Here is a 27,960-nt window from a genome sequence, read left to right as displayed (position 1 = left end):
AATGTGATTAAAACTGGAGAGTGTAGTGTGCTGTCAGAAATAAAGCAGAAAAAGTAGAGTGGGTCAGTTTGTGTCAGGCTAAGGAATTTGAAATTTTTTCTGTAGGCACTGGAGAACAGACATGAGTGGACTACTTTATGCTGGTTGATTCTGGATGCAGTTTACAAGAGGAATCACAGGAGGGAAAGTTGAAGTGGGGTCATCCAGTTGGGAAAAGACTAGAGGCAGGCAGCAGGAGAGCTGTAATGGATGCACCTAGATACACGAGCTTTTCCTATGATTTCTTTTTCTTTTCTCCTTCTCAGAATGGGAAAGAAATACTAATCACTATTTCTAAGGAAGTTATATGATGAAATTTGCCAGCAGACAGTGAACTGAGGTTTTTCTGATAGAAACTTAACACTTTTGCAATTTTAAGGAGAGCCAACCATATGAAGGAGTTTAAAATCATATAATTTTCTACACTAAATAGAAAAGAATAAAATGTCCTTAGAACTAATTCTCAAAATAATCCAAATGAGCACATTGTTTACTCTCTACTTTTATATCTTAAAATGTTACTTCCTGTGGAGCTGGGGCGGGGAGCGGGGCAGCCTGCTCGGTGGTAGAGTGCTTGCAGGCATGAGTCCTGAGTTCTATCTCCAGTACCACAAAAATCATCTTCACCACCCCACCATCAGCATCACCACCACCACCACCACCATCACCATCATCATTATCACAATAATCATCATCAGCAGCAGCAGCAGCATCACCACCACCACCACCACCATCATCGTCATCTGTCATCCTGGTGGACTACTTGAATAATTTCTCATTAGTCCTCTCTAGCCTGGAGGATTCACACATGTCTAATGTCTGTCCAGATTACCCTCTTCTGGACAAACATCTGGATTTCCACTTCTCTAAAAATCCTTCTAAAATGTAAATCTGATCACATCATACCCAGTTTAAAGTCTCTATTGCATTCCCTTCTTGCTCAGAAAAAAATTCTTGTTTTGTCCCACAAGTTAACAGGATCTGGCCCCTTCCTACCTTTGTGACTACATCTGTCACTTTTTCCTTCTACATTCCAGACATGTATCTTTCTGCACATTTTTTTGACTCAAGGGCTTTCTATGTTGGTCCCACTGCCTGGAAATCCCTTCCTTCAGATCTTTGTTCATCAAGTCTGTAATTAGATGTCACTCCCTCACAGACCTTGAGACCTAAAAATCATACCCCTTACCAGCTATCACTGTCCTTGACACCTGCTTTATATTTCTCCATAGCACTTATGGCTACCTGAAGTGATATTATTCATTTGTTTTTTTCTTCATTATTTTTCATCTTGCCCAGAGGTAGCAAGGTCCTTGAGTTCAGGGACATTGACTCTTTCTCCCTTCTGTAGACATAGCCACTAGAACAGTGTCTAGGGAATGCTGACCTCTCATTCCTCTGAGATTTTTGTAGTCCTACACATGTTCCTGTCTGAAGGTACTAATGATATGTAAAGCATGTTATAAGCACCTGAGTGCAGAAACAGTTGAACATCCTTAAATTTTCTTTCTTGTGCTTAACCCAACATATCAGCATTTAACGAATGAATAAATGAGTGATTGAATGAATGTTTTCCTCACATGTCATTCAAATGTTTTTAAATCAGAGTGCTTCAATTTTAAGATAATCCTATAATTCTGAACATACAATTTCATAAGGATAAACAAAAGAAACTACACCTAAAATTATTCAGAGAATAAATGGAGTATTTATTTTTAAGACAGAATATCATTCCCATTAGAGAAAACAATGTAATAGAAACAATACAAAATTAAGCTTCTATCAAGAGGCGGACAGAAGTGCTTACTCTGCACACAAATGAGGGAAGTCTATATAAGAACACCCAATCACGTCTTCTGCAGCACAACAGAAGGTTATAATGCTATGAATTGATGCTTTGCCTTCTTAGGTAATGAGCTCAATCTTCAGATGGCTAATAGTGTAATATTACTGCCAGCACAGTTATCTGCATTCACTCCAACTTTGCACTGCCAGAAAATGGACAAAATGTCTCTTTTTTTTTGTTGATGTAATTTTGGTCTTCAGAATATTTGTTCTTCATCTGTCATGAGAAGTATTCTATAATTACTACCTGAGACGCTTTAATTAACATATTGTGTTTTGGAATTTGTTAGATTGTTCCTAAACAGAGAAAAGATGGTTTGCTAAGTACAATCTTCATCCCTTAGCTTACTTTAGAGCATGTTTTTTTTTTGTTTTTGTTGTTTCAGGTTTCTTCCTTTGGCAAGAATGGCTTTTCTGTAATATGTTCTTTTTAATGTTAAAATATACACCAATGCAAAGATCTGCAAGTCCTCAGGATATCTGATACTTTAAAAACAGAACACACTAGTTGGGCTCTAAACATAGACATCTTTAGACAGCGACCACAGTCATTCCTCCCCTTCTTCATTCTTTCTGTTTTGCATGTGTGACCTCCAATGTCAGTTTGTACTTCTTTCACCAACCCCAGCTAAGTCTGTTCTCAGGTCTGGAAATTTCCCCGGTTTTATGAAGATCAAACTCCATTCTTTTGCCTTTTAAAGAAAGGAAACATGCCTAAGATTCCCTGAGAAAGGGGATCATTTCATACATTGCTAAAGTTGTACCTTTTTCCATCTCTGAGATACAGAGCAATTATCTAATTACTTTTTTGCTACATATAACTTACCTTTTTCCAGCTAAGAATTCTATGGAACCAAATGTTTGGACAGTACTCCAAAATGTTTTTCTTTTGTAAAGGGCATAATCACTTTTGTCCTTTGATAATATAATACCTGAAGGTTAGGTAGGATTTTCAAGGCCCATAGTGTATCATCTATCTTAATAGTGCTCATCCTAAATTGAAAGTATTTACCATAACTTTATATCATATACTCCATTTAAAAATATTTTGTCTTCTAGTATTTTCCTGTTTTATAATATCTTTTGGAGTTATTTAATGGTGGTCTGTACTTTTTATGCCCCTTTCTCTTGCTTCTACCCATCCCTCAATCTGCTTTAATCTGACTCACTCCTCTGATGCCACTCCACACAACTGATGCCAAAGTTACAAGTAACCAGCAGAGCACAGATTCCATAAGCCCCTTTCCTCTTTTCCTTGCTCTGACATCAGTGGACTCTGATACTGTTGACAACCATTGACTTTATATTCTTTTGGCTTCCACGATCCCTAGCTACTCTTTCTGCTCTTCTCCTTTGCCTACTCACCTTTCTCAGTTAAATCTCAAGTATGTGATCACTAGAAAATGTTGTTATCACAAGACTCTTGACCATAGTGCAGGGTCTGATACTTCTTGTTTTGTTCATTCCTGCTGTATTTCTACTTTGCTGCATGATGAAAATTCAAATTTCAGTTGCCCTTTACTTCTAAGTTCAGTTTAGTTTAATCAGTATGTGTTTTAATTGCATAGTTTCAATTATTTTTCACTGAATGGCAACAAACAACTCTGATTGGATTAAATTACCACCTTTGCTATCCTCAGTTTGAGACTTTGGTTTAAGAAATGAAACAAAAAAGAGTCCCTTTTTGCCAATAGAAAAATAGGATTTTGTATTGCTACATAACAAATTACCTCAAATTTTAGTGGCATATATCAACATTTATTAATGCACTTTCTGTGGGTCAGGAAACCAGGAGCAGGTGGGATCCTCTGTCTCTGAGTCCGTTCTAGGGCTGTAGTCATCTCAAGACTCAACTAGAAAGAATCCACTTCCTAGCTCAGTCTCATGATTGCAGGCAGGACTCAGTTGCTTGGGAGCTTTTGGACTGAGTCCTCAGTGCCTCACAGCTGCGGCTGATAGCCTCCCTTGGTTCCTTATCACATGGGCATCTCACAGCAAGGAGTAAGGGTGTCAGACCATAACAGAGTAAGGGTGTCAGACGACAAGGAAGTGCTAACAACACGGAAGGCACAGTCATTTGTAACCTAATCACAGGGGCATCTTCCCATCCTTTTGCCATATACTATTTATTAGAATCAAATTACTAGATCCAGCCCCCAGAAAGACGCATTTACACAAGCTTGTAAATACCAGGAGATGTGGATCTTTGGGGGTTGTCTTGAAAATCTACCTACCACAGATGTACTTTATAATGATCCACTTTACAGTCCAGTTTCCATGCCTGTATCTGGGTTTAAAATGGGAAAACCTATCAACAACAACAAAGGCATATTTTATTTCTTTGGGCCATCTTCCTGGGACTGTGATAGTCACAGTTGGATGATTTGGAAGCCATGTGTGCAAACACCACTCAAAATTAAGAGGTACATGTCTGGTCTGTAGAGTCAGATTTAACATATCAAGATACAACACAGTAATTCAGAAATTAAAAACCTTTGGAGATTTTCCAATTGCACATAAAGACTTCATAGTCTCTACAGGGTAATGATATTGGCCATATTCTACTGTTATATTGTGTACATGTACAAATATGTAACAACAAATCCCAGCATTATGTACAGCTATACCATAATGTACCAATAAAAAATATGGGGAAAAAAAGACCTCACAGTCTAAATATTACTGATGTAAATGAGCCACACAAATCAATAATTCCATAAAACATGACAAATTTTTGAAAACATATTCATTCTTCATTCGTGCTTCATTACTGAAAGGAGATATTTCTTCCTATATTGGGGAAGTGAGTTGATCAAATTCTATTGGACAAGAGTCAGCAAAGAAAATATATTTTTAAAAAACTAACAAAATTGGAAAGTTAAAAAGGGACTAAAGGGATGAAAATGTTTGGTGGGAACTGGCAGACTGGACAGCACAGGTCCATCTCCTTCACCTACCAAAAAATTGTAGGTTGTTTTTTTCTCAGTTACTTTGTTAGGAAAACAAAGCACTAGGGGCCAGATTTGATTATAACTGTGTTTTTGCTACTCCTGTGTCACAGGGGAAAAGAATCTCTCCAGAAATGAAAGTCTTAATTTGATGGGATCACAGATTATTTCACAATTTGAAAGGACTTTTATAAATGTGGTATTATTTCTATTTAGCTTCCCATTTAGGACTGTGCTCTTAAAGACTCTTGTTCTTTCAACAGCCTTGAAATTCAGATATTTGTTAATTCTAGTGTCAAGGGGTAATGCTTTAGAAGGAAAATGTACAACCAATGTAATTTCTTTAAAAGACTAGAAAGGAAGATTCAGTCTTATTTCCCTGTCACTTTGAAAAATGATAGAAACTCATTCCTATGTCTTCAACTATTTTTCAGAAGGGTAGTGACAAAATACAGGCTACAGGCACAGATACACCCATGGTACCTTTCGACAGGATAGCTTTTCATTCTCCCATCCCATCACTCACTCTTCATCTACCCACGTTCTTCTCTTTCCCTTCCCCCATTGGCTGATGTCTTAAATTTAGTGACACCCAATGTTGGCCTACCACTCAGGGGACATCTATTAAAGACACACCATAGAACAGAGTCTCACATACACACGTTTGCACTGTTAACGTGGAGGTCCCAACCTAAAGTAAATACACAACTCTGCTTAGTTCTAATGAAGGGATAGAGTGCTCCACTTCCTATGGATCTGGACCTTAGTGACACAGGCTGCAGTGTTCCCAAGGACCATCTGCAGTCCATTCAGCTCCGAAAATGTCTTATTGTTCTAGAACAAATAGATGTGCTCACTTAGACCAGGGATTGGCAAACTTTCTTTTTCTATCAAAAGCCAGATTATAAATATTTGATACTTTACAGGCCATATGTCCTCTTTTGCAACTACTTAATCCTGTCATGGAGTAAAACCTACCACAGATCATTCAGAAATGAATGACTGTGGCTGTGTTCCAATAAAATTTTCTTTATAAGAATGTACAACAGACCATATTTGACCTGTGGACCATTGTCTACCAATACATAATGTACATTAGCAACAAATCTCTAGCTAGATGGAGGCTTCTCTGTACTTAATGAAAATCTTCTAGACAGGAAAGAAATTCAGATCAGAAATATAGCCTACTATGTCAGATGAATGAAAGGACCCAGGATGACCACAAGCCTCCTGGTATTGTCCCAGAGATCTGTGTAATACAGTGATTTACAGGGCTGACACTCTGGCTGCACATTTGTTAAAAGGTGCTAGCCCCCTCTTCATGGGGACACTTCAGGGTTCAGCATTTATATCAATCAATAAATCAGTATTTATGGAATACTTCTATATTCCTAGATCTAACCCCAAAACTATAACTCAGTGTTCTCACAAATGAGAAAGCAAACTACTCCAAAATCTCATGCCTCAATGTGATTAGTTCTCCCTCCTCTTCCTAATGATCCTTCATGAGCTTCCTATGTGGAGTCTATTTCATGAATTCATACCCAGAATTCAGTCTTAATTCTCTCCTCTTCCTCTTTCCTGTACTCTGCCCCGATACCTTCATCTGCCCTCATAGCTGCCACTACCACCTACACACAAAGTGAGCCCCAAACCTCTGTATCTGGATTTGGAGATCTGCTTCAGGAATTCCACATCTGGATATAACACAGAGCCTTCAAATAAAACACATCCAAGCTGAGTTGCATTTTCTTCAAGGAAAACTGCCTGAATTCTATTTCATTTATCTTTATTTATTTCTTCTGTAAATAATCAAGGCTGCCTGCTATATTCCAGGCACTTCCCTTGGCACTAGAGTTACAGTAATGTACAATGTAGGTACACCCCTTACCCTCACAAAACATATATTCTAATGAGAAAAATGGATTTATACACATATACATACACATACCGTTTTAATGATTTTTTCTTATTATATATTATGTAATATGGATGCATTTATAAATTTACATATATAATATTAATATACTACTATATTTTATATAAGTTTATTTTAATACTTTAATATAATACTTTAATATATATGTTTCAAAATAATATATTACTACATATATAGTTATATATAATATAAGTTATATAATAACATATATTATAAAGAAATGGTATTAAAAAATTACAGGGTACAGGAGGATCAGTTGATTTGTTATTAAGACTATAAATTTCAGGAGAAATTTGGTGCCTTTGGATAATGAGGAAGGAAGAAAGAGTAATTGACTTAAGGTCAAACACTTGAGTAACTTGAGGTGAATAAATTATGAAGTATCAGCAAATCCTTGAGATTTTTCTTATTGTTCCTTAGCCTGGCACACTATGTAATGAGGGTAATGAACTCCAACCACTGTAACAATTGCAAAATTATGGTGTTTTAACACTATTATATATTCTTATTCATGCTAGGTACAGAGTCAGGCAGCTCCCCTCCAAGTAGTAACTCAGGGATTCAGGTTTCTTCTACCATGGCAGAGTTATTTAAGTGCTACCATCTAAAGGCAGCATGGAGAAGAGCACAGAAGACCACACAGTGCTCCCCTGTGAGACCTGGAAGTGCACCACTTACTTTAGACCACATTTGATTCAGGAGTCATGTTCATGACCCTGCTAAACTGCAAAGTAGAACAAGAAATATATTCTTGTCCCAGGAAATGATGACAGAATTCCTAAGGATCTAGCCATTTTGTGCCAGAAACACCATGCCTTTCTGTACCTCAGCTGTCACCATTTTTCACACAAGTTGCTTCTAGTCACTCCTTAAGACTTATTCCTCAGAAAAACATTTTATGACATCCTCTCTCTGGGTAAAATTGAAAGTTTAACCCTTCTGTGATCCCTTCATACCCTCATACAAAAACTACCTGTTGACTAGTTGGTCTCTCTCACTCAAGATGAGGATCTTTGCCATATCTGTATTCATCTTCACTTCCTAAGCATGGAGTACAAAGCTCTCGAACATAGTAATGCCCAGTTCATTTTTAATAGACAGAACTGAACCAAAAAGAATGCAGATTAGAGATCTGTACTGGGTGGGTTAGGTTAGAAATCCCAAAGATATTTCCTGACTGATGCCTTTATTTTTAAATGTTTTACAAAGGAGTAAGGCATGTTCTTTATGCATATCAGCACCCACAACACTGGTGGCCTGCATTTCCTAGGGTCTTCCCCATGCCTCACAGTTTATGTTTACAAGTGAAGACCAATAACCAGTCTATCCTTGAAGGACACATAGAGAAAAAGACTGATGTTCCTTAAAGCTCAAAAGACAAAGCCTATTATGTACAGAGTACAAAATAGCCCTATTTGAACTGGGTAGATATTTGAAGAACTATTGGATGTGAGAGAAGTACAGTCCAAACTTACTTAAACTGTTCCAAAATTTTTATGCAATTTCAGAAGACAGGGTGGAACTGCATTCTTCCAAACCTATGAGGGAAGATTTTTAAAATATTTTATTTTAAATGAATTTCTCTTGGAAAGGTTTATTATATAGACCAGAGGGCTGAAATATTATTTTTACTCATAATCCCCCCTGATAGTTACAGAGAAATAGGGGAGGAATTAGGCAAGTAATAGGTCCCCACCTACTGCTATCCCCAGCAGCTGTTATCCTTCAACTCTGAGAAGTTCACCACCATTTAATAAAGAGCAATGGCTCACTTGGAGTTATACTGCAGCCAGTAGTGAGAGTGAAAGGGGTTTAGATATCTGAGTTCTTTCTCTTCCTTACATAATCCTTCAAAGAACAATTCCAATTTAGAGCTGGAAGGAACCCTTAAATATCCAGCTCATCCTTTTACTTGAGTCTTTTCACAGGTGAAGAAACTAAATCCCAGTCATCTTAATTGACTTGCCCCCAGGCAGAGTGCTCCTTCATAACAAAACTAAGACTAAATCCCAGGCTTGGGTGCTCACGACAATTGCCCACTGGGTGACTACTGCACTGTGGCAGAGACCCAAGGCCATGAGGATGCTTATATGTTTGTGAGAGTAACTGTAAAGGGAGTGGACAGGAAAGGACCAAAGGACTCAGAACAAGAACAGGGATGTCTATGAAACTGGGCTTCCTTTTAGGTTTTAGGCTTAAAAGGCAGTTCTTGTAGCCTCCATAGGTCACTGAATTCCCTTCTCAAAGCTAGGAGGGAAGGGCTATGGCAGGGATCCAGAAGCCCTGGCAGGACAGGAAGGAGACAGTCATGTAAAAGAAGAAAGTCTGACATAGACCATGTCAGCTGTCCAGCAGCCTCCAGGGCTCAAATCTCTTGTATGTCCTTGAAGGTGGCTGCAGAGAAGCTTCCCTGACAGCATGCATGCTACCTACAGGAAGGCAAGGCATAATGGAGTAAAATAAGTAAAATCATCTTGTTTGTTTTCTTCTTTAACCTGAATGGACAGGAAGGCAGATTGGACAAGATGGAAGAGTGTTCTCTAAAGAAAGCGGGGACACATCTTTAGAACATTAAACCTCATGTTAATGACACTTTTACAGAACTAAGCCAAAAAGCAGCATGGTAGAGTGGTTGGGAACATGGCCAGACTCCCTGAGTTTGAATCTTGGCTCTGCTCTTTGCCTAATTGTGTGACCATAGGCAGGTTTCTAAACATCTCTCTGCCAGTTTCCTCATCTTTAAAATGAATATAATGGCTTTACTACCCTGGAGGGGTGTTGTGCTGTGCTGTATTTGGATCTATTAAACAAATTTTTAAAAAAGGAGGTGAACCAAGAAAAACATGAGGTTCCTTCAGCCCATTAATTACATTTGAAAATTACTACTCCAGGCTTAAATAATAAGCAAAATGAGTTGCCTTTTATTTATTCACACAATAGTTTTTATGAACCATCCACCATGTTCCAGGTACTATTTCAGCTATTGAGAATGAGGGTAGGAAACAAGACCTACAAGGTCATTGTCCTCATGCAGTTTATATTCCAGTGGGAGATCATAAGGATGTAAGAATCATATGGATGTATGAATGCTATTTTAGGTGGACAAACTGGACTTCAAACCCAGGCAATTCACTGTGTTGTCTAAGCACTGTACTTCAAAGCACAATAAGGATGCTAAGGGGATATTGAGATAAGCAAGCTAAATAATCCACTTAAGTCATTTTAAGGAACTTGCAATCTTGCCAGAGCTCCAAAATGAACCCTCTTGAGCTTTTAGTTAAATCTAACTTAATCCTAGTTTAGCCACCTACTGCTTGAGTCACCTTGGGCAAGTTACTTAAATTCTCTAATCCTCAATATCCTTATTTGTAAAATGCAGATAATAGTGGAATCTGCCACATTAGGTTATTATATTACTCTAGACTACAAAAATCAACAAAGTTTTGATGTTTCTCTTGCCTAGGACCAAAAAGTAACCAGAAAGGGACTCATTTACTGACAAGAGATCTGCCCAGGACTGTATTTGTATTGCATAGTGAGCTTTTTATTCTCTCCTAGTGGATTTTGCATGGTACAGATTCCTCATTTTCTAAATAAGGAAAAAACTTGCAGATTTGATTGTCATCTGCTAGCTTAATCACTTTGGAATACATTTGGAGTTATTGTTTAACCCATCAAGAGCTAAAAGAGGTGTTAAAGTCATAACTAGAGCCTTCCTACATAAGAGATTAAATGAATAAGCCTAATTTTGAGATAGCTACCTGTCTGACTGCACCTCTTAGAGGTAATGCAATCAGTTCCCAGCACCAAGTGGGAATGTAAGAAGAATGTGGGGTAGAGGGAGATGGAGAATGGCTTAAACAGCAAGAGCTCAGTAAGTGTGTGGCACAGAATGAAACCAGACTAAGAATCTGAGTAGTCACACCTTGACAGTATGGTTTCATTAAATTTCTAAAGGCACTTGGATGTCATAGAAAAGCACAACTATAAATTTTCACAAAAGCTATAAAACAACATAGCTACCATTTTGAATAAACCATTGTTAAATCACTGTTTCCTACAATTACTGTACAATCAAGTCAGTGCTAATTTAATAGTTGAATAGAATTTTAATAGGTTTTGTTTTTTCAGAAGTCAAAAGACTGTTCTTTGGGTCTGCAAATGTATTAATGTTTGCAGCACAAAGGGAAAAAAAGGGGAAATACACCATATCTGCCTTCAAGGAGATTTTTGTCTAGATAAAGAAGTTAGGCCAAAGTTCAAGTTATTTTAATAAAAGATAAGAGTATGGAGTGAAGTATAATAGAAGTAAAATTATAAACTTTGGGTATTAAAAGGAAGGGACTATTTCTTCTGTTTGGGGAATCAGGAGAGGACTCCTGGAGGAAAAGGTAGATGAATCAAAAAGTCATTCCTATGCACCTTAAAACTTCTTTGTTATGGGATTTTTCAATAGCTTATGACACACCAAGCAAAAAGTGACTAAAAACATTCGTTTGGTTTATTTAGCTAGATAAATGTGCTGTTTGGTCTTGTTTATAATAGCCATCCTCTGAAGTGCAGCTCCTGCCATTAATCCAGCCACGAATGTCATTCTTCACTTCACCCTTCAAGGTATAATAAGTCAAACACTTCAAGCTCAAACGATCACCTATAGTCAGCTTCAGTGGAGAAGGCCACATTAGTGACATAGTTAATGTTCTTTTACCCCTAAACTGAGCACTTTTTCACTACATGATATTTCTTTGTGGTTTATTTTCTTTGTTGGTAATTAATGGAATTTTAGATTTCAAAGACTGATAGTCCTTACATCCATTTTTTGCCTTTGAGTTCTAGCCTAATGGTTGATCTGTGGAACCATAGTGGGCACTCTATCTAGGAATCCACATTTCCTAAGAATCCTGAGCATGCCAGAAAGACACTGCAGGGCAAACCCCTATATTAAAGCAAATATTTAAATAGAAATTTTCAATGTGCCAGACATTATTCTAAGTACTATAACATACCTCTCAAGTAACTAGTTTAAATAGCAAAATTAAATCCCTGTTTCATAAGTGAGGAATGCACAGAGAAATGAAGTAACTTGCCTTGAGTTACACAGCAAGCACGTAGCAAAGTCAAGGTGTAAACCAGTCATCTTGATTCTGGAATCTGTGCTCTTAACAACCACTTTCTTCTACTGCATCTATCACCAGAGCACCAAGTCTCTGTACACCGTGAAATCACCTATCAATGCACTCACCTTTAGAACAAAATGACTGGCCATTTTCATTAGCTCCCATAGCACTATTGTCTTCTATTTTAGTAAATAGAAATTCAGCTTTCTTTTCTTCTTTTTTTTTTTTTTAAGTTAACAGATAACTACTGCTCTTAGAGGAAATGAACACTCAAGAAACAGCTAGAGTCCTTTTTTCATGTCTTCAAGAGAAAACACATTTTAGCTTTATGTGTTGTTCTATGAATTCATGATGATGTAAGTACTAAATAGATACACTTTAAATAATTTTAAGGTTACAATTTATGAATCATAGAGTCCTGACAGGTTAAAAGCTTTTTCTTGAGTGCACTATCAATTTTAACCCTCAAGTCCTTTTTTATTTAGAAGCCACTGCTTGGTGGCAAAGGTTTATTTTACAATATTCCAAATACAAAGAGGTAAATGTATTATAGAAAATTTTGAATGTGAAATGTGCAAAAGAGATTATTACAGTAAATGCAGAGAAGATTGATTTCCCTGCTCCTCACCTCTGGGACTCAATTACATCATCATCTGTCAACATTTAGGTAAGAACAGTTTTACTAAGTGCTACATGATGTACACTCAAAGTAGCAATTGACCTTACATCCTGAGACCTCAACCTCCTCTTAGGCTTGGAGTCAGGTGGAAGAGAGCTAGTGCAACTGCAGGTGCCCTGTGTCTGCAAACACCCATATAACCATGTCCAGATAGTCACCAGTAAATTGCTGATCCATCCATTCAACCAGATCATCAGTTCATTTAGGCCCTATGCTGGGTTCAGGGATAAGAATGAGAAAAACAAAAACATAAACATAAAACTTGGTCCCTGCTTCAAGGAGTTCTACCTACATTTTAGACAGAGACAGGTATGTCAAAAATTAAAATACTGCATGGAAAATGCTACAAGAGAAGAGAAGAACTAAATGTGTGGGGATCAAGGAAGTCTTCCTAGACAGGTGGATGATGCTTGAACTGATTCTCAAAAAATGGATAGATATTTTTAACTAAAGCTGGCATTCAGGGAGTCACTCCAGAGAGAGGACACTGCCCATGTTCCTCCTAGGACTAGGGACAGCAAGGAGAAAAGGATGCCCTTGTTCACCACACACGCATGCACATTCACTCACTTCCCCTGTATTAACCCCAGGAGACACTGTAGAAGAAACTCTCCCCAAATTTTTCCACCACTTAGATTTTTCTTCTCAAACATAAAAACTTTTAAAATTCTCCTATTTTTGAATAGATTTCAAATGCATACTGAGGGAAATTATATATTTCTCAAGGTAGACCCTTGCAACCTTTTACATTTATATGACTCCTAGGATGATATTATGTATGTATTTTGTGCTTAAGAATTCTTGTTGAATTAAATAGTAACTTTTTTTTTTTTTTTTTTTTTTTTTTTTTTTTTTTTTGCGGTGCTGGTAATCAAACCCAGGGCCTTGTGCTTGCAAGGCAAGCACTCTACTGACTGAGCTATCTCCCCAGCCTAACTTAAAATTATTTTAAGAGATAATTCTCTAGTAAGGATTCCCATAATAGAGCTGAAGATTCTTAGTCACTCCATTGACTGAGGTAATTAAAACTGAAATGACAAGAAGAGACCATGAAGTGGTCACTAATTCCCTGAGGACCCAGTTTTTGTTCATTGTGGCTACTTCTCTCAATGACCAAGGAACAGTTCTTAGACCATTCCTTACCTTTAGATATAGAAGCAATGCTCAGGAACCCCAGCCAGGGCTATGAAATGGGGTCACCACAACTATACAGGGCCACCTTCTCTGTGTGTTCTAGAACTTACTGAAACTCTTCCTAGTGATTCATTCTAGGTGTCTCTTGTCAAATGTGTATCATTGAACAGACACTGGCTGACCCTTTTCTGCCTATCTTGCTCTAGCTTATTGTGTGGATGTCTCCTATCACCAAGGCTTGAAACAAAACCACCAATGTCTATCCAAAAGTGCGCTCAGTCCTATCAGTACCCACTCAGGGTGCCACCTCTGCCTCTGATGACTTCCAGGTGCCCAATGTGTCAGAGGTACTGATGTTCATGCTACTGATATGATGCCCAGTGTCTTCCCTTCAAGGGCACCTCAGCCAGTGCCAACAGGATGTTCTGCCAATGCTGCTGAAGCCTGCCAATGTGGGTACCGTGGCCAAGTGCTAGTGCCCAGTGTTAAGGGCACCAATATCTGCAATATGGCACCATCTCTGCTCACTGATGGAGTTGCCAGTGCCAATTTTGCAAACTCCTTTTGTTCCCAATGTCTCAAAAAATGTTTCATGATACAGTTCTGTTATTGAAGCCTCTTCATCTTAAAGCAACATCCATGGGAGCTGTACCTGGGCCTGGTCAGAGTGCCAGATCCTGAAATTCATTCAGAATCACCCATCCCTTCTGATACTCATCTATTGTCTCGTAAATTAAATGCATCTGCCTTGACTTCTCTCTCTGAGCAGAATCTTTTGAGGTTCCTAAATTCCTCACTGATAACAGACCCCTGCAAGACCAAACCCACCCATCATGCATAAATTCCTACACATAAAAGATGAACACAGTTCTGTTCAAGCTGAGATCCACACCACAGCTACAGTCATCAAACTGACAGATTCCTAGTTCATATTAGAGAACAAGGAGCATTTTATTTTGTGTTTTGGGAAATTGTGGAAATCTACCTTCAAAATATGTCTGAAAGTTGACTACTACTTGCCACCTTTATTCCAAGCCACCAGCCTCTTCCTTATGGATTACTTCCATAGCCCCTGAAAAGGCCTCCCTATGAACTTCTCTCAGTATAGTATCCAGAGTGAGTCCACTGAAGCACAAACCAAATTGTGCCACCCCTCTACTCAAATTCATGCATTGGCTCCCAGTTTCCCTCCAGGCCTTCAAGCCCCTGTTTAATCTGGCCAACAATTGCTCCTTTGACCTGCTCCCCACTGCTCTGTACCTGCTCACACTGTACCAACCCCATTGGTCACCTTGTTATTCATGGAATACACACTGGGCTCCCTCCTTCCTGAGGGCCTTTGCTGTAGCTGTTCACTCTACTTGGAATCCTTTCCCCCTAGTTGCCAACACAGCCAATGCACCCTCTTCAAATATTTAATCAAATCTTGCTTTCTGAATGAAACTCCCCCTACCCACCCTATTTAGTTCTACAGCTCCCTCCAGCACACCACTCTCCAGCATTCTGATCCCTCTGCTGTACTTTCTTTATTTCCCACATTTCTAATCACCTTCTAACATAATACAAACACATAATATACACTTTATTTCTTTTATTATTCTTATTAATTATTCTCTGACTCCCCTACTCAGAATGTTAACTCCACAAGAACTGGTACCTTTACATGTTTTGTTCACTAGTGCATCCCAAACAGTGCCTAGAATGTAGTAGGCATACTGTTAGTATTTGCTCAATGAATGAATGAATGAATGGATGAATAGATAGATGGTAGGACTTCCATTCTGTGACTCCTTAAGTGAATGTGCATATAGTCATTTTTGACCACCATGTGAATGGATTATCCTTTGTACTGTTCTACTCAGGCAGAACATAAGTTATTCATTTGTATACTTCTAAATTTGGTTTTTTTGTACATATATCTGTTTGAAGTACTTCAGTGGATGATGTTATTATGCACATGCCTAGAGGCTCTGAGAAAGGACATGGCTTTTAAATATCAAATAAATAGAACTGACATTCAAAGCATTCATTATCTTTTGAAGACTCAAGTTTGGGAAAATTAGTTGAAACTAAAATCATGTAGAAGACTCTCCTGATTGATAGTAGTATTTAAAGTTTCTGTTTTAAGAGGAAAGAGGTGAGCTATATTAACCACCAAATAGCTTACACGAATGTCAGAAAACATGTACTGCAGAGAAAAAAGAGACCCCCTGTCTTTTTCTAAATATAGTTCACATCACTGGTAGAGCTTGAAAATGTGAATGACGGGGAGCATTGTTCAGCACCTTATTCTAGTTGCAATAAATCCTCTGTTCATCTTTAATCTGAGCTTTTGCTTCATAAAAGAGCTTTGCAACAAGGAAATAAACCAAAACAAATAGTGATGTTTAACAAAGGGCTTGAGGGTCAGCATTATCTCAACAAGGATTTTAGAAATGAAAAGATGATAGAAAAAATTCCTTTTATTGAATTTTTAAAAATATACTTTTTACCAAAAGCTTTAGGGAGAAGTACAATAAAATCATTCAGTAAAATCTTCCAACCTCAGTACCACATTTATGCCTGTCCCATATATGGTTCTCTGGTCTTTTAAGTCCACAGCCTACACCAATCTTGCATGATAGACAGCTGTTCTCAAGTGATGCTACTCTTCTTGTGCACAGAGGAAGCTGAAAAAACTAGCACCTGACTAATAGATCACTCCCTGTTTGCAAAGCAATAAGTTGTTTTTGTAACTGTTGCTATTGTTGTCGTTTGTCGTTTTTCCAACCATGGTTTATAACTATCTCTTTTGGTAACTTTACTGTTTTAATTTGTAATCATCCCAGTACTTCTGACCAAAGAGGATACCCCCTGTCCCTAATGGCTGGAGGCTAGACTTGTCTGGATAGTACTTCTCTGACGATACTGTGCTGCTGAAAGTTCTTAACCCATGTCTCATGGAAATATTTCTTATCTATGCTTTCTTCATTGTCCATTGTTCCATGGAGTCAGATTACTCCATGATCTTACTTATCAAAGTTAGGGGTACCTCAGGCCTTCCCTGGGCTAGATCTTAATTTGTTTCTCTTTTTCATGAAGTAGAAAACATGGACATCATGAACAACCATAGAAATGAAAATGATTTACCCCATTTGTGTACAATGAATCAAAATGCAGACTATAAAACATAAAAAAATTTAAAATAAAAAGAAAACATGGGACATTAAGAGAGAGTGTCCAGTCCAAACCGCTTTACTTTTTCTTCTTTTTCAAAAACTGCAATGCCAAGTAATATCCAGAGAACCTCTTCATTGCTCCTGTCCTGTGTCTAATGCTAGGCATCTTCAATTGTCTGAACAGTTCAGGGACCCCAAATCAGTGATGCTTAGCTGGTGGTGTGAAAAACAGTTAGAGGGGTTATCACTCCCTGCAGTTGGAGGCCAGAGCAACATTCAGACACAATTCTCTTGCCTTTGAGAGTTAAGGTTTCCCTCTATTCTTTTACAGAAATTATATCCAAAACAGTCTGATCTAAGCAAAAGAACTTCAAGCAGATGTTTTATTTGTACACAGACTCCTCCCTTGCCATAGCCGCACAACACAGAGACCTTGAACCTTGCTTCCCAGTAGTCACAGCATATTCATATTTCCCACAGAAGGATTATCATTACATGGAGTAACAGGTTCTCAGACTCTATAAATAGAATTTCACCAAAGATCTCCCAAAACTCTTCTCAAGTGAGATGACCTATGTGAAATCACTTGAGGGCCTTTAAGGCCCCATGTAGCTGTTAAGTGATACACTCGTCATTAATAGTGTTATGCATCTTGTAGACATGTCTCTCCCAGCAAAGTTTGCACTGACATAGCCCTTGGATGTTGATAGGTGGACTTTTTTATGGGCCCCTGGAGTCAGTGGATCAGCCTTTTTCTTTCATGTTCAGTCAGTCTTTTAAGAGCCACTGATGAAACAGCACAGTGATGTCTAAGCCCAGTTCTCCCAGCCTGTAGGAGATTTGATCCTCACACCACTTGATAGACCTGCATTTGGACTTGGCAGCACACTGTCTGCTAGCACTGCTTGTCCTGGTTTATTTTCAGGGCTGCTGTTAGTCTGAGTCTTGGGTAGCAGCAGGACAGAGAAGAAGAGGCTAGAACAAGGAACTGGAATAGAGGGAGGTACAGAATGATATCAGCTGTGTGTATTACAAAAGCCTTATCAGGCAGGAAGTCTGAGATCACAAAGCACATCCAGGTGGGAAAAGAGAAGCCACGGGCTTGTTAAGAGCTGAGCCTGGAATAGCAGTGCTATTGGCACAGGTGGGCTATATAGCTGATAGGTTTGTGTGTGATAGGAAAGTGGCATGCCACATGCAGACAGCCCTTGACCCAGGACCAGCACCAGAAAGTGGCACGTGTACTTCACCTACAAGCATCCAGCTCTCACCAAGTAAATCCAGATATTTACTCTGTTTAATGCAAAGATTATTAACCCCACAATTATCTCCATCTATCCCTTTTGGCTTTGTCATTTTCATGAAAGGCAAGTGAAATCCCCAAGCAAAAGACAGATACTCTCCAATAATCGTCAGGCGACTCCTGACTTTGACCTTCCTCAACCCAGAGTCCTCATTCTTGCCCCTTTCCATGCCTTTTCCTTTGTGGGTTCTAAAACTGTTCTCTCCCTCCTTCTCTCCCTTACAAACTTCCCAGAAGGATAGCTTAGACCACACTTTCTACTTACTCAACTGGGTGCAGCTGGGCTTCTATGCTGGTTGCAGTAAGATCTGCTGTGAACTATTTGCCAGCTCCCTAAACCCTCTTTCCTTGCCTTGACTTCCCCCCAACCTCTCTGAGTATACTTCTTGCTGGGTGTGGTAGTGCACGCCTGTAATTCCAGGGGATCTGGAGGCTGAGGCAGGAGGATCAGGAGTTCAGAGCCAGCCTTGGCAAAAGCAAGCTGCTAAGCAACTCAGTGAGACTCTGTCGCTAATAAAATACAAAATAGGGTTGGGGATGTTGCTCAGTGGTCGAGTGCCCCTGAGTTCAATCCCCAGTATTCCCCCCCCAAAAAAAGACCAAGTATACTTGTATACTTCTTATCTTTTCCTACTTCCTTAGAAGTTTTGGTTCATTCTCAGGCCAATCTCTCCTCACACTACATAATCATTCTCTGAAGTCTCATCCACACATGATTTCAGCTCTCACTTATGATAAAACATAATTATTGAGTGCTTCTGTCCTTCTCTGTGCCAAGCACTGTGCTAACTTCCACTTGCATAATTGCACAGAGTTCTTATGACAACTCTCAGTGGTTGATACTCTTTTTGTCTCACATATTACAATCAGAAAATGATGGCTGGCAAGGAGGAGGAGTTTACTCAAGGTCATGCAACTATAAGTGGGGCAGCCAAGATTCCCACCTGTGCTGCTAACCTGTGCCCAAGGTCTTGTGTCTCCACAGACTTCTCGAAATTTAAGGTGCCATTCCAAACAGTTTCAATTTCTTATGTCACAAAATTATTCATGTCATCCTACCCTATTTCATTTTCTTCCTTGACTGGCAACAACACCATGCACTCCGGTATCTAAACTAGAAACTTGAGGTTTTCTCAAATTTCCCCCCTTTTACTCCTTGCATAATTGTCAGAAAGGGGTAATAATATGATTGGCAGAAAGATGTGGACAAATGCAATTAAAGGAAATTAAGTTTCTTGAATAGCAACAGATGTGAACATTTATGGCTACACAAACACAAAATACAATGTACTGTCAATAAAGGTACAGACTCCCTATAAATGTTCTATGTTTTAGTTATGTTTATATTCAATGGAAAGCTATGCAGCTGAAACAAGAAGCTTCATAGTACAGTGGTTTAAAGAATAAAACAATTCTTTCTCTCATATCACAGTTCTGAAAAAAAGTAGTCCAGGTTTACAAGTTGGTTCTGCTGTATGCACTTCTGGCAGGATGCAGGGCCTTTGATCTGTTCCTCCATCATCCTCTAAAGCATTGCTGCTCAAAGAGTGATCCATGGACTGACAACATTATCATCATCGGGAAACTTGTTAAAAAATGCAGAAGTTCAGATATTCCTTCCAACCTGTTGAACTAGAATCATATGTTAACAAGATTCCCCATGTGATCCTCACGCACATTAAGCTTTGAAAAGCATTTCACAAACTCTAGGGTATTGTTACGCCTGTGTAGTCAAAGCTTAACTGCAGGCATTGATGTTCTAGCTTATGGGAAGACAAAAAAGAAAAAGAAAAAAAAAAAACGTAATCTAGGGAAAAGAAACTTTTCAGTTTGGAGAGGACCTGGAAGTTAAATTTATGTGCCAAGCTTTCATTTTCATTTCATAGACACAAACATATTCTCAAAACAGCAACCAAAAAAAAAGCCGATGTGCCTTGTCATTAGTTGGGCAGACATAAACCCAATTATAAGCCCCATTATGTAAAAGAATATACAGTTTTTGGTAAACCATGAGTAATATCAGTCTCAATCATGTAAATACTTTCAGACATAAAAATAAATATATCTCCCTAATCCATTACTTTGGGGGGGGTCCTTATTATCCTGGTCTAACTACCATGCCAATGCCATAGTTCTTGCTTAATAACTTGTTGCACTGAGGACTACTTTTATTATTTAAATCCAGATCTATTGTAATGTATATTATCTCTCATTTTACCTCCTTTACCTCTTTTCGTGGCCTTCCTTTTGCTATACCTCCCATCTTCTGGCTCCATCATTTCATATTGTCCTTGTCTGCACAGACAAAGCTGATTTTAAGCAGAGAGGATGGATGATATATACATATCCAAATCAAATACAAACCAAATATATACAAACCAAATCAGAATATTTCAAACTAAGAAATTGAGGGGAAAAAACTGTAGCAATCACTAGTCTTAAAAAGGTCTTCTAGATCAATGGTTTTCAAACATTTCTTTTTAAAACAGAGAAACCCTTCTTCCTCTTCTTGCCTGTGTAAAACATTTAAGATAGGAGCTACGTGGTTGAAGTAGAGCAAGCAGCTCAGTGAGGAGGCTGCACAGCTGCCCTGTGACTGACTCCCTTGAAAGTCAAAACTGCATGGAGCCCTGTCCTTTGGTCCCTCTGTCCACTATGGTGCCCACAATGTATACAGTATTCTCTCTCTCTCTCTTTCTCTCTTTCTCTCTCTCTCTCAGGCCAGGATGCACTAGGACTCCTGGACGAGACTCAGTGTCCATTCAGGCAAGACAAAGAAACATGCAAGGTGTTCAGTAAATATATCAATATATCTGAATTTTCCCAAGCCTAAAGCTTCATTATTATCTTCAATTTCTGTCCCAGCTTAAGTTTTTTCCAGACTTTGGAAATCAGCAAGCTAAAGCAGACTGCCCTGTTGCAAATGCCTGCTATCTGCCCACCACCCTGCCTCTGAGATGACAAACTGTGCCTGTCTCCTGCACATGCTCAGAAGTATCTGTGCCTGGCAATCCTGGAGCTGTCTCTTCCTCTTTCTTGCCAGATGTTTATATGAGAAAAAAGTCTAATCGTTGCTAATTTGAGAAAGCAATTACAGTACTACCTGTGGGTACTGCTAAAGTCATAAAGGAAATGTGGACACCATCTGACCTTTAAGTCTATGTGCTCTATCTTTTTTTTTTTTTCTGTTTTGTTATTGGGCATATTTTTTCTTTTCTTTACTAGGTAATTAATCAGATGCTAATTTAAAATTAGTTTTCATGTCATGGAATTATAAAAGTTTAGGTTTATTGTATAAAGGAGCTTTGAGGTCATGGGTCCAACACCTTCATTTTATAAATGTTAACACTGGAACTTGGGGAGGGTGATTTAATGGACCCCAAGTCACACAACTGATAGAATCAACTGCTGGGCTAGGGAACAAGTCCACTACATTATTTAATACAGTGTACCACCTGGAATTGGTTCTTGATATATGGAGGTTTTAAATAGTTACACATGTTACTATAGACCATAAAATAACCTTAATTTTGATGACATGGAGTATAAAATGTAAGTCTCCCTCTAAATGAATACCAAGCCACAGAAATGAATTTGTCATTTTATTTCTATTTGTTCACTAAATAACAGGTATTTAACAAATGCCTGCCAAGTGTGAGATGCTCTGTTGGACACTTTAGGGACTAAAAAATAACTAACATCTTGTTTTTTCACCAAAGGATAGGCAGTTCAATGAAGAGGACAGATACCTCTCTAAGTACTATTGAAATCAAAGTCAAATAATGCTATAATAGAACCATATGTAAATTGCTGCAGAAATCTAGCAGAATATGTGATTAATTTTTACCTGATAATAAGGGCAATATTAGAGAAAGTTTCACAGATGAGGCAATGTTTAAATAAGACCTCCTAAGGATGGATTTTGATAGGAGAAGAGGTGGAAACAGTGTTTCTGGAAGAGGAAATGGCATGAGCAAAGTATGGAGATGTACAAGACATGCAATGGATTATGCCCAATGACCAAACTCATGCAATAAAGAATTACTTAGTTTAGGAATAACCAGGATGCAGCACATAGATGTTTATACAGAGCAATGAGGTAGTTTCGGAATAATGTTGGTGTTGGCTTAGCTCAGCTTCCCTAATGTTGTTTGTCTCATGGAGGTACATTTGCCAATGGATTACTGACTGATGTATACACACCAAAGATTTTGAAATAAGGAACAACTCTATTTAGTTTTTCCATGTATATCAAAATTTCAGTAGTTTACAGTAATGACAACAAAAAATATTTATTTTCATTACTCTGAGTTTGCAGGTCAACTGTAGTTAGCTAACTCTAACTGGACTTCCCTGAACTCCATCTAGCTCGGGTAGACCCCAAGCATTGAATTAAATCTAAGTTTGCACCACAAGTCTTCATTTTTTTCCTAGGTCTAGCAGTTATGCAACTACTTAGCAGTTGTTAGTCTTAACATAAGAATAAATGTATGTGTACACACACACACACACATAAGATATAGCAGAAAAATAGCACAAGGACACAAAGAATGAGTAGAACTGAATCTGTGAACCAACACACTGACACATTACCATTTCATCGACCAACATCTGTGGAACTGGTGAGTAACTGGTAAGATACACTGTGGCTCCCTTGGCAAAAGGGCACAGAAACATAATTCTAATACAGGAAGAGAGCAAAGAACTGGAAACAATAATTCAATCTACCTGAGTAAGATAAGGTTCTGAAAAATAGCTGTCAGCTAGAAAGACAAGGGTAAAAATGTAAGTAAACAGAAACCCTTTCTGCAACCAGATGAAGGAAGCAGGCGATGGAAGGAGGAAGAGATGAGAGAGAAGAGTTTTGACTAAAAGTTGAAAAGATTAGCAGCCAAGGACAGTGGGGCAGGAAGAGAACTAAGAGTTATGGGATAGATACTATATTCAAACTACTGTGCTAGACAATTTGCATACCCGATGTCATAATCTTTACAACACTTGGAGTAGATATTATTATGCTTATTTTAGAAAAGAGAAAAACTGAGGCTCAAAGAGGTATATAACTTGTCAAAGATCACCCAATAAGTAAACAGTACTGCTGGGACTATCACATTTCCATGTCCATTTTGGAAGAGGGGATTGAATTGACAGACATCTAGGAAATCAAATATAGGACTTGTCATAATTAGATATGCTGATAAGCAGAAAGAGGAAGTAAGATGGCTCCTCAGCCTCTGCTTCAGTGAATGAGTGATGCTTCATCACTGTTGGGATGGAGAACACTGAGGAAAGCCAGTTTTTTATCTGAAGGAAACAAATTGGTTTTTGACTTGTGTTAATGAAATCTATAGGATATCTAAATGAGATGGCCCCAAAATAATTAGAAAAATGTATCTTGATGCTCAAGAGGAGAAGTCAGTCCTTGAAAATAGCTCTAGAAATAAGGGCAAAAGCATTACAAACATGGAAAATTATATTGGCAAAGATCTGGTTGTGCCTTGAGTGATGCATGTTCAGAGAATCACTAGCTATTTAATGTACTGTTTAGAAATACCCATGTGACTATTCACATTTATTCGGGTACTTATAGCAAATTTGTGATAGATTAGGTAAATCTCCGTTGGCATTGAATGCTAGAACAGGGCACTTGGACCCTCCTTAGGAAGGAGCCACTACAGGTTTTGTCCGAGGGCAGACTTAAGTGCCTTTTAGGAAAACTAATGTAGTAGCAAGATAGAAGCTGAGCTGAAGGTGGGAGGCCAGTGGAAGGCTATTGCATTGGTTTTTGCAAGTGCTAACGAGAACCTAAACAGGGTAGTGACAGTAAGAACTGAAATAAAGGAACAGATGGGAGAATTGCTTTGGAAGAAATTATTGTGCAGCACAGTAACCATTCTGCATATCATTAAATATGTGTCAAGTTAATTTTGCAACTTCATTTGGCTCTAATAGTTTCCTCTCTTCAGGTATGTAGAGCCTTCATAATTTATTGGTCATCTGTTCACATATTTTTAATTAAGACTTATAATTTCCGTGAGGGAGACTATGACTGTTTTGTTCCCTACTAATTCCACAACATTCATCAGAATAGGCACTGATTAAGTATTCACTGAATGAGTGGATAGGTTAATGCTGCCCTGCACACATCCACATACCCGTTCCCAGGGTCTCTCCACCTTTGCCCTCTACCTGCCCCTGTCTTTCATCCTCCACCAGGCATTCCCCTCCCTCTCACTCTTTGAAGTTGGTCTTGCCTTTAGGAATAACCAGATTACTGCGCAGTCTGCGTTCAGTGAGACCCTGATGCAGGGTTTTTTGGCAATCACTGCCTTCTACCAAGCTCATTTTACTTTCTTTTTGCTCTTTCTTTATATGATCTCAGACATATCCAATAACTTTCTTGTCACATAAAATATTGAAAACACAGAGCTAATCTATTTTAAACCTCCAGTTTTATTTCCTTTGCTTCCCACTCCCCAAGTTTAGACTTCTCTCAAGGAACTAGCCTCTCTTTTCTGATTCTAAATTCTCTAGTGGGACAAGAAGGGGGGTGGGGAAAAGGAAATCTTTTTTATACTTAGTTAGGTTCACTTTGAAATTGTCTGATGTGTGTCCCGGATTCTTCAGTTAATGCTGACCATCAATAACCTCGTTGTGACAGGTGACCACTGATAGATTGGGGAAAAACTGTGGGGACCCTATTTTACAGTTCTCTAGGAAGGAAAAACTGACTCTTCCCTATTGGGTTCCCAAGAATCTCTAAGCTTGTCCCCAGTACCACTGCTGCTGTCAGCTTCTCGGGTGGGCCAATAGCAAGACCTCCCTGCTCCAACCTGCGAGGCGTAAGTTCAACTCCAGGGTTCCTCTCTGTCTTCCTTCTTTCCCTACTTCCATTTATGTCCTTAAGTCGACTGTAACGAGCAGTTCCTAGTGCTGGGGTGCTGTGAGGTTAGTAGAGCTAGTTCATTACTTCTTAACAACTCCTGGAGAATGTACATGGCCTCAATGTTTCTAAGTAACGTGAAGGTACTTAATGTATTTGAGCTTCCACTTTGAGTCCTGGACTCTAGTTTTACACATGCATAACATTCGGTTATTTGTGAATGCCATTAAACTTCATTTTTCAAACCCTGAGTTGTCATTTACATTTGTAGCTACTGTGTAGTGAATACAGAGTAAGTGTCAAACAAGTATTTAATGAATAGCTGAAATGGGCCTGGTGTGCAAATGTAAAAGTGAAGCTCAAAAGTCTGTGCAGTTCAGACTCCAGGGCAAATAATGAATTGCACTGTAACTTTAAAATAGAGGGCGTTTAAACCTTGAAATGGAAATTAGATTGGGGAGTGGAACAACAGGAAAGAGGAAAGGAGAAAAAGTAACTTGAAAATGTAAAAGTTAGGAGAATCTCAAAAATGAGAACTCTGCATAGTGACAGAAAGCTCGCCATGTTTAAGATTGAAATCTGAATCCCTGACACCAGACTAATCTTTTCTGTGCTCACAAATCAGAATCACAGATTCCCATTAATACTTATCTCCTTAAATTGGAGGAAAAGGAAACTCTATGATGTGTTTTTGCCCATTTTCACTGTTCCCACCCGGAATTTCACTGAAGGCTGACATCAGGTTAACAAGCTAGCAACTATCCTTAAAAACTCAAGTATTAGATCTACAGAATGGCATGCAAAGAGTTTTAGAAGTGAATCACTTCAAAAACCAGGAACCACAAATTCAACTAAAATTTCAAATAAAGGCTAAAGGACTAGAATAATCCATATAAAATTTTAAACCCAGAAGTTCATCTTGCTTAAGTTATTTTCATATTCCAATTTAAACTCAGAAACATTATGTTGCTGTCACACTTCTTTGTTCTCCTAGAGTATTAAAAAAAAAATCTGTATATAGCCGACAAAAAATAGGAGCCTGTCTGCCAGCAAGTTCTCTATTCATGTCTAACATACTGTAGAGTCAATGCAAAACACATGGTCTTAAAACACTTAAAAGCCTCTTTTTAACTGGCTTACCACAGCAGTATGTTTCTCCAGCATGTTTGCACTACCTACAATACATGTCTTGCATAAGCATGAATTCTTTTGAATGTCTCAAGTCATGCAGTATTTTCACATGCTTTGATGTTGTGCATATGAAAATTATCATCTATATTTTGGAAATGCAGTTCCATGTGCCTTCAGACTCGAATAACACTCAAATGACATCATCTTCAATTTAATCCAACAAAATGTCAATAATTTCTACAACAGAAGTTTGACATATTTCATTCTCTCAAATACAGAGTTAATTTAGCAGCTAAATTGGAAATTTCTGGGTGTATTTTGAAAACTAATTCAGCGTGAAAATTACTAATGATTTAGAATTGTGCATGAAGAATTTTCATTTTCCTTATTTCCTTATCCAGAAATATCTGATGCTTCGCAGATAAATTTGCAAGTGGCAAGATGTGTTCTGTTGTTGAAACATAAGGCAAACAGTTTAAATCAGTCCTAACGTGATTTTCTTAATTACAGATGAGACCCATTGGTCATGATGGTTACCATCCCACCTCTGTAGCCGAGTGGCTGGATTCCATTGAACTGGGTGACTACACCAAAGCCTTTCTAATTAATGGCTACACATCGATGGACCTTTTGAAAAAAATCTGGGAAGTTGAACTTATTAATGTAAGTTGGTCTCTTACTTATTGACCCCTCAGTCATTCAAACCTTGATAAATGAGATTTTATTGCAGGCAGGCAATTGTTTTTTTTTCTTTCTTTATAATGGTTTGAATCCAAAAAGGATTTACAGATAGGCCTTGTGTTTTGAGTGTGTGTGTGTGTGTGTGTGTGTGTGTCAAATGCTAGAGTTACTGTCTTTGAATTTTTGATGTAGGAAAGGAACTAAGACATAAAGAGAGAACTCTCAGGGTATTTTGCATTATCTAACAAAACCTTCCAAGCATTTTGGGGTTTTCCGTTTTAGGAAATTTTGACAGTTTAGGATATGAATGTGATAGCAAGTAGTCTCCCATTCTGATCTTTGCTCATATTCACTGCTAAAGGTTTAAATTATCACAGTTTCTCTCTATGTTGTATTTCCTTGTCTTTATTCCTTAATTTCACATATGGATCCCACACTTGAAGAAGATTGCTTTTGTTCTTACTACGTAGGCTGCTATAATACCAAATTTTATTTTCTAGAGTTGGTGTCCAATCATATGTTTTCTCTGTTTTATTCATACATTTGGCATAGATTTCCTATAAAAATTGGTCAACATATGTTACCATATATTCAAGCCCAAAGAGATCAACAAAATCTGCATAAATGATTTTGATACCCTTCTCATTTCATTTTTACTTCTGTTCTATTTCTCCCTAATAGCATAAATGAAAGAACAAGATGAAAAGATAAACAATCATGTGTCTGAATTATATTTGGCATTATAAATGTTTCTTTTTCAAAGTGACAGAGAGAAAATCACTTAATCTTTTAGATATTTTTAAAGTTTAAATTCTAATGATTGGTAAAAAAGTATTTATAAACTGCGAAATAAGATAAATAATATCTGCTGGTTACAAAGTGCTCTGTTCTATTCTTTATGCCACTTTCTCTCTAAAAGCCCAGTTTTAGACAAATTACATGTCTTTATTTAAACTATCATTTTATATAGTTATTATTATTAACTAATAATTCTTTGTTTTTAAGTCTATCTTAAAATCTTTTCTACAATACCCCATAGAAATTATTCTTGAATTTTAAAATCATATTAAGTTGACAACCCTTGACTTCAAATTTAGCATAAG

General features: G+C 38.0%; 1 protein-coding gene across 14 annotated transcripts in view; it reads left to right on the top strand.

Moving 5' to 3' along the window:
* The window catches only part of Anks1b (ankyrin repeat and sterile alpha motif domain containing 1B), a 1,141,006-nt gene that overhangs the window by 848,075 nt on the left and 264,971 nt on the right, over nt 1-27,960 (top strand). For all 14 annotated transcript variants that reach the window (XM_047548161.1, XM_047548162.1, XM_047548158.1 and 11 more), the window contains one exon: nt 26,687-26,839. In XM_047548161.1, coding sequence (XP_047404117.1) covers nt 26,687-26,839 — 153 coding nt within the window. The remainder of the gene's footprint in view (nt 1-26,686; nt 26,840-27,960) is intronic.

This window comes from Sciurus carolinensis, chromosome 4 (assembly GCF_902686445.1).
Source record: "Sciurus carolinensis chromosome 4, mSciCar1.2, whole genome shotgun sequence".
Lineage (NCBI taxonomy): Eukaryota > Metazoa > Chordata > Mammalia > Rodentia > Sciuridae > Sciurus > Sciurus carolinensis.
Note: the sequence above shows the minus strand (reverse complement) of the source record. Positions and strands in the feature narration are given on the sequence as shown.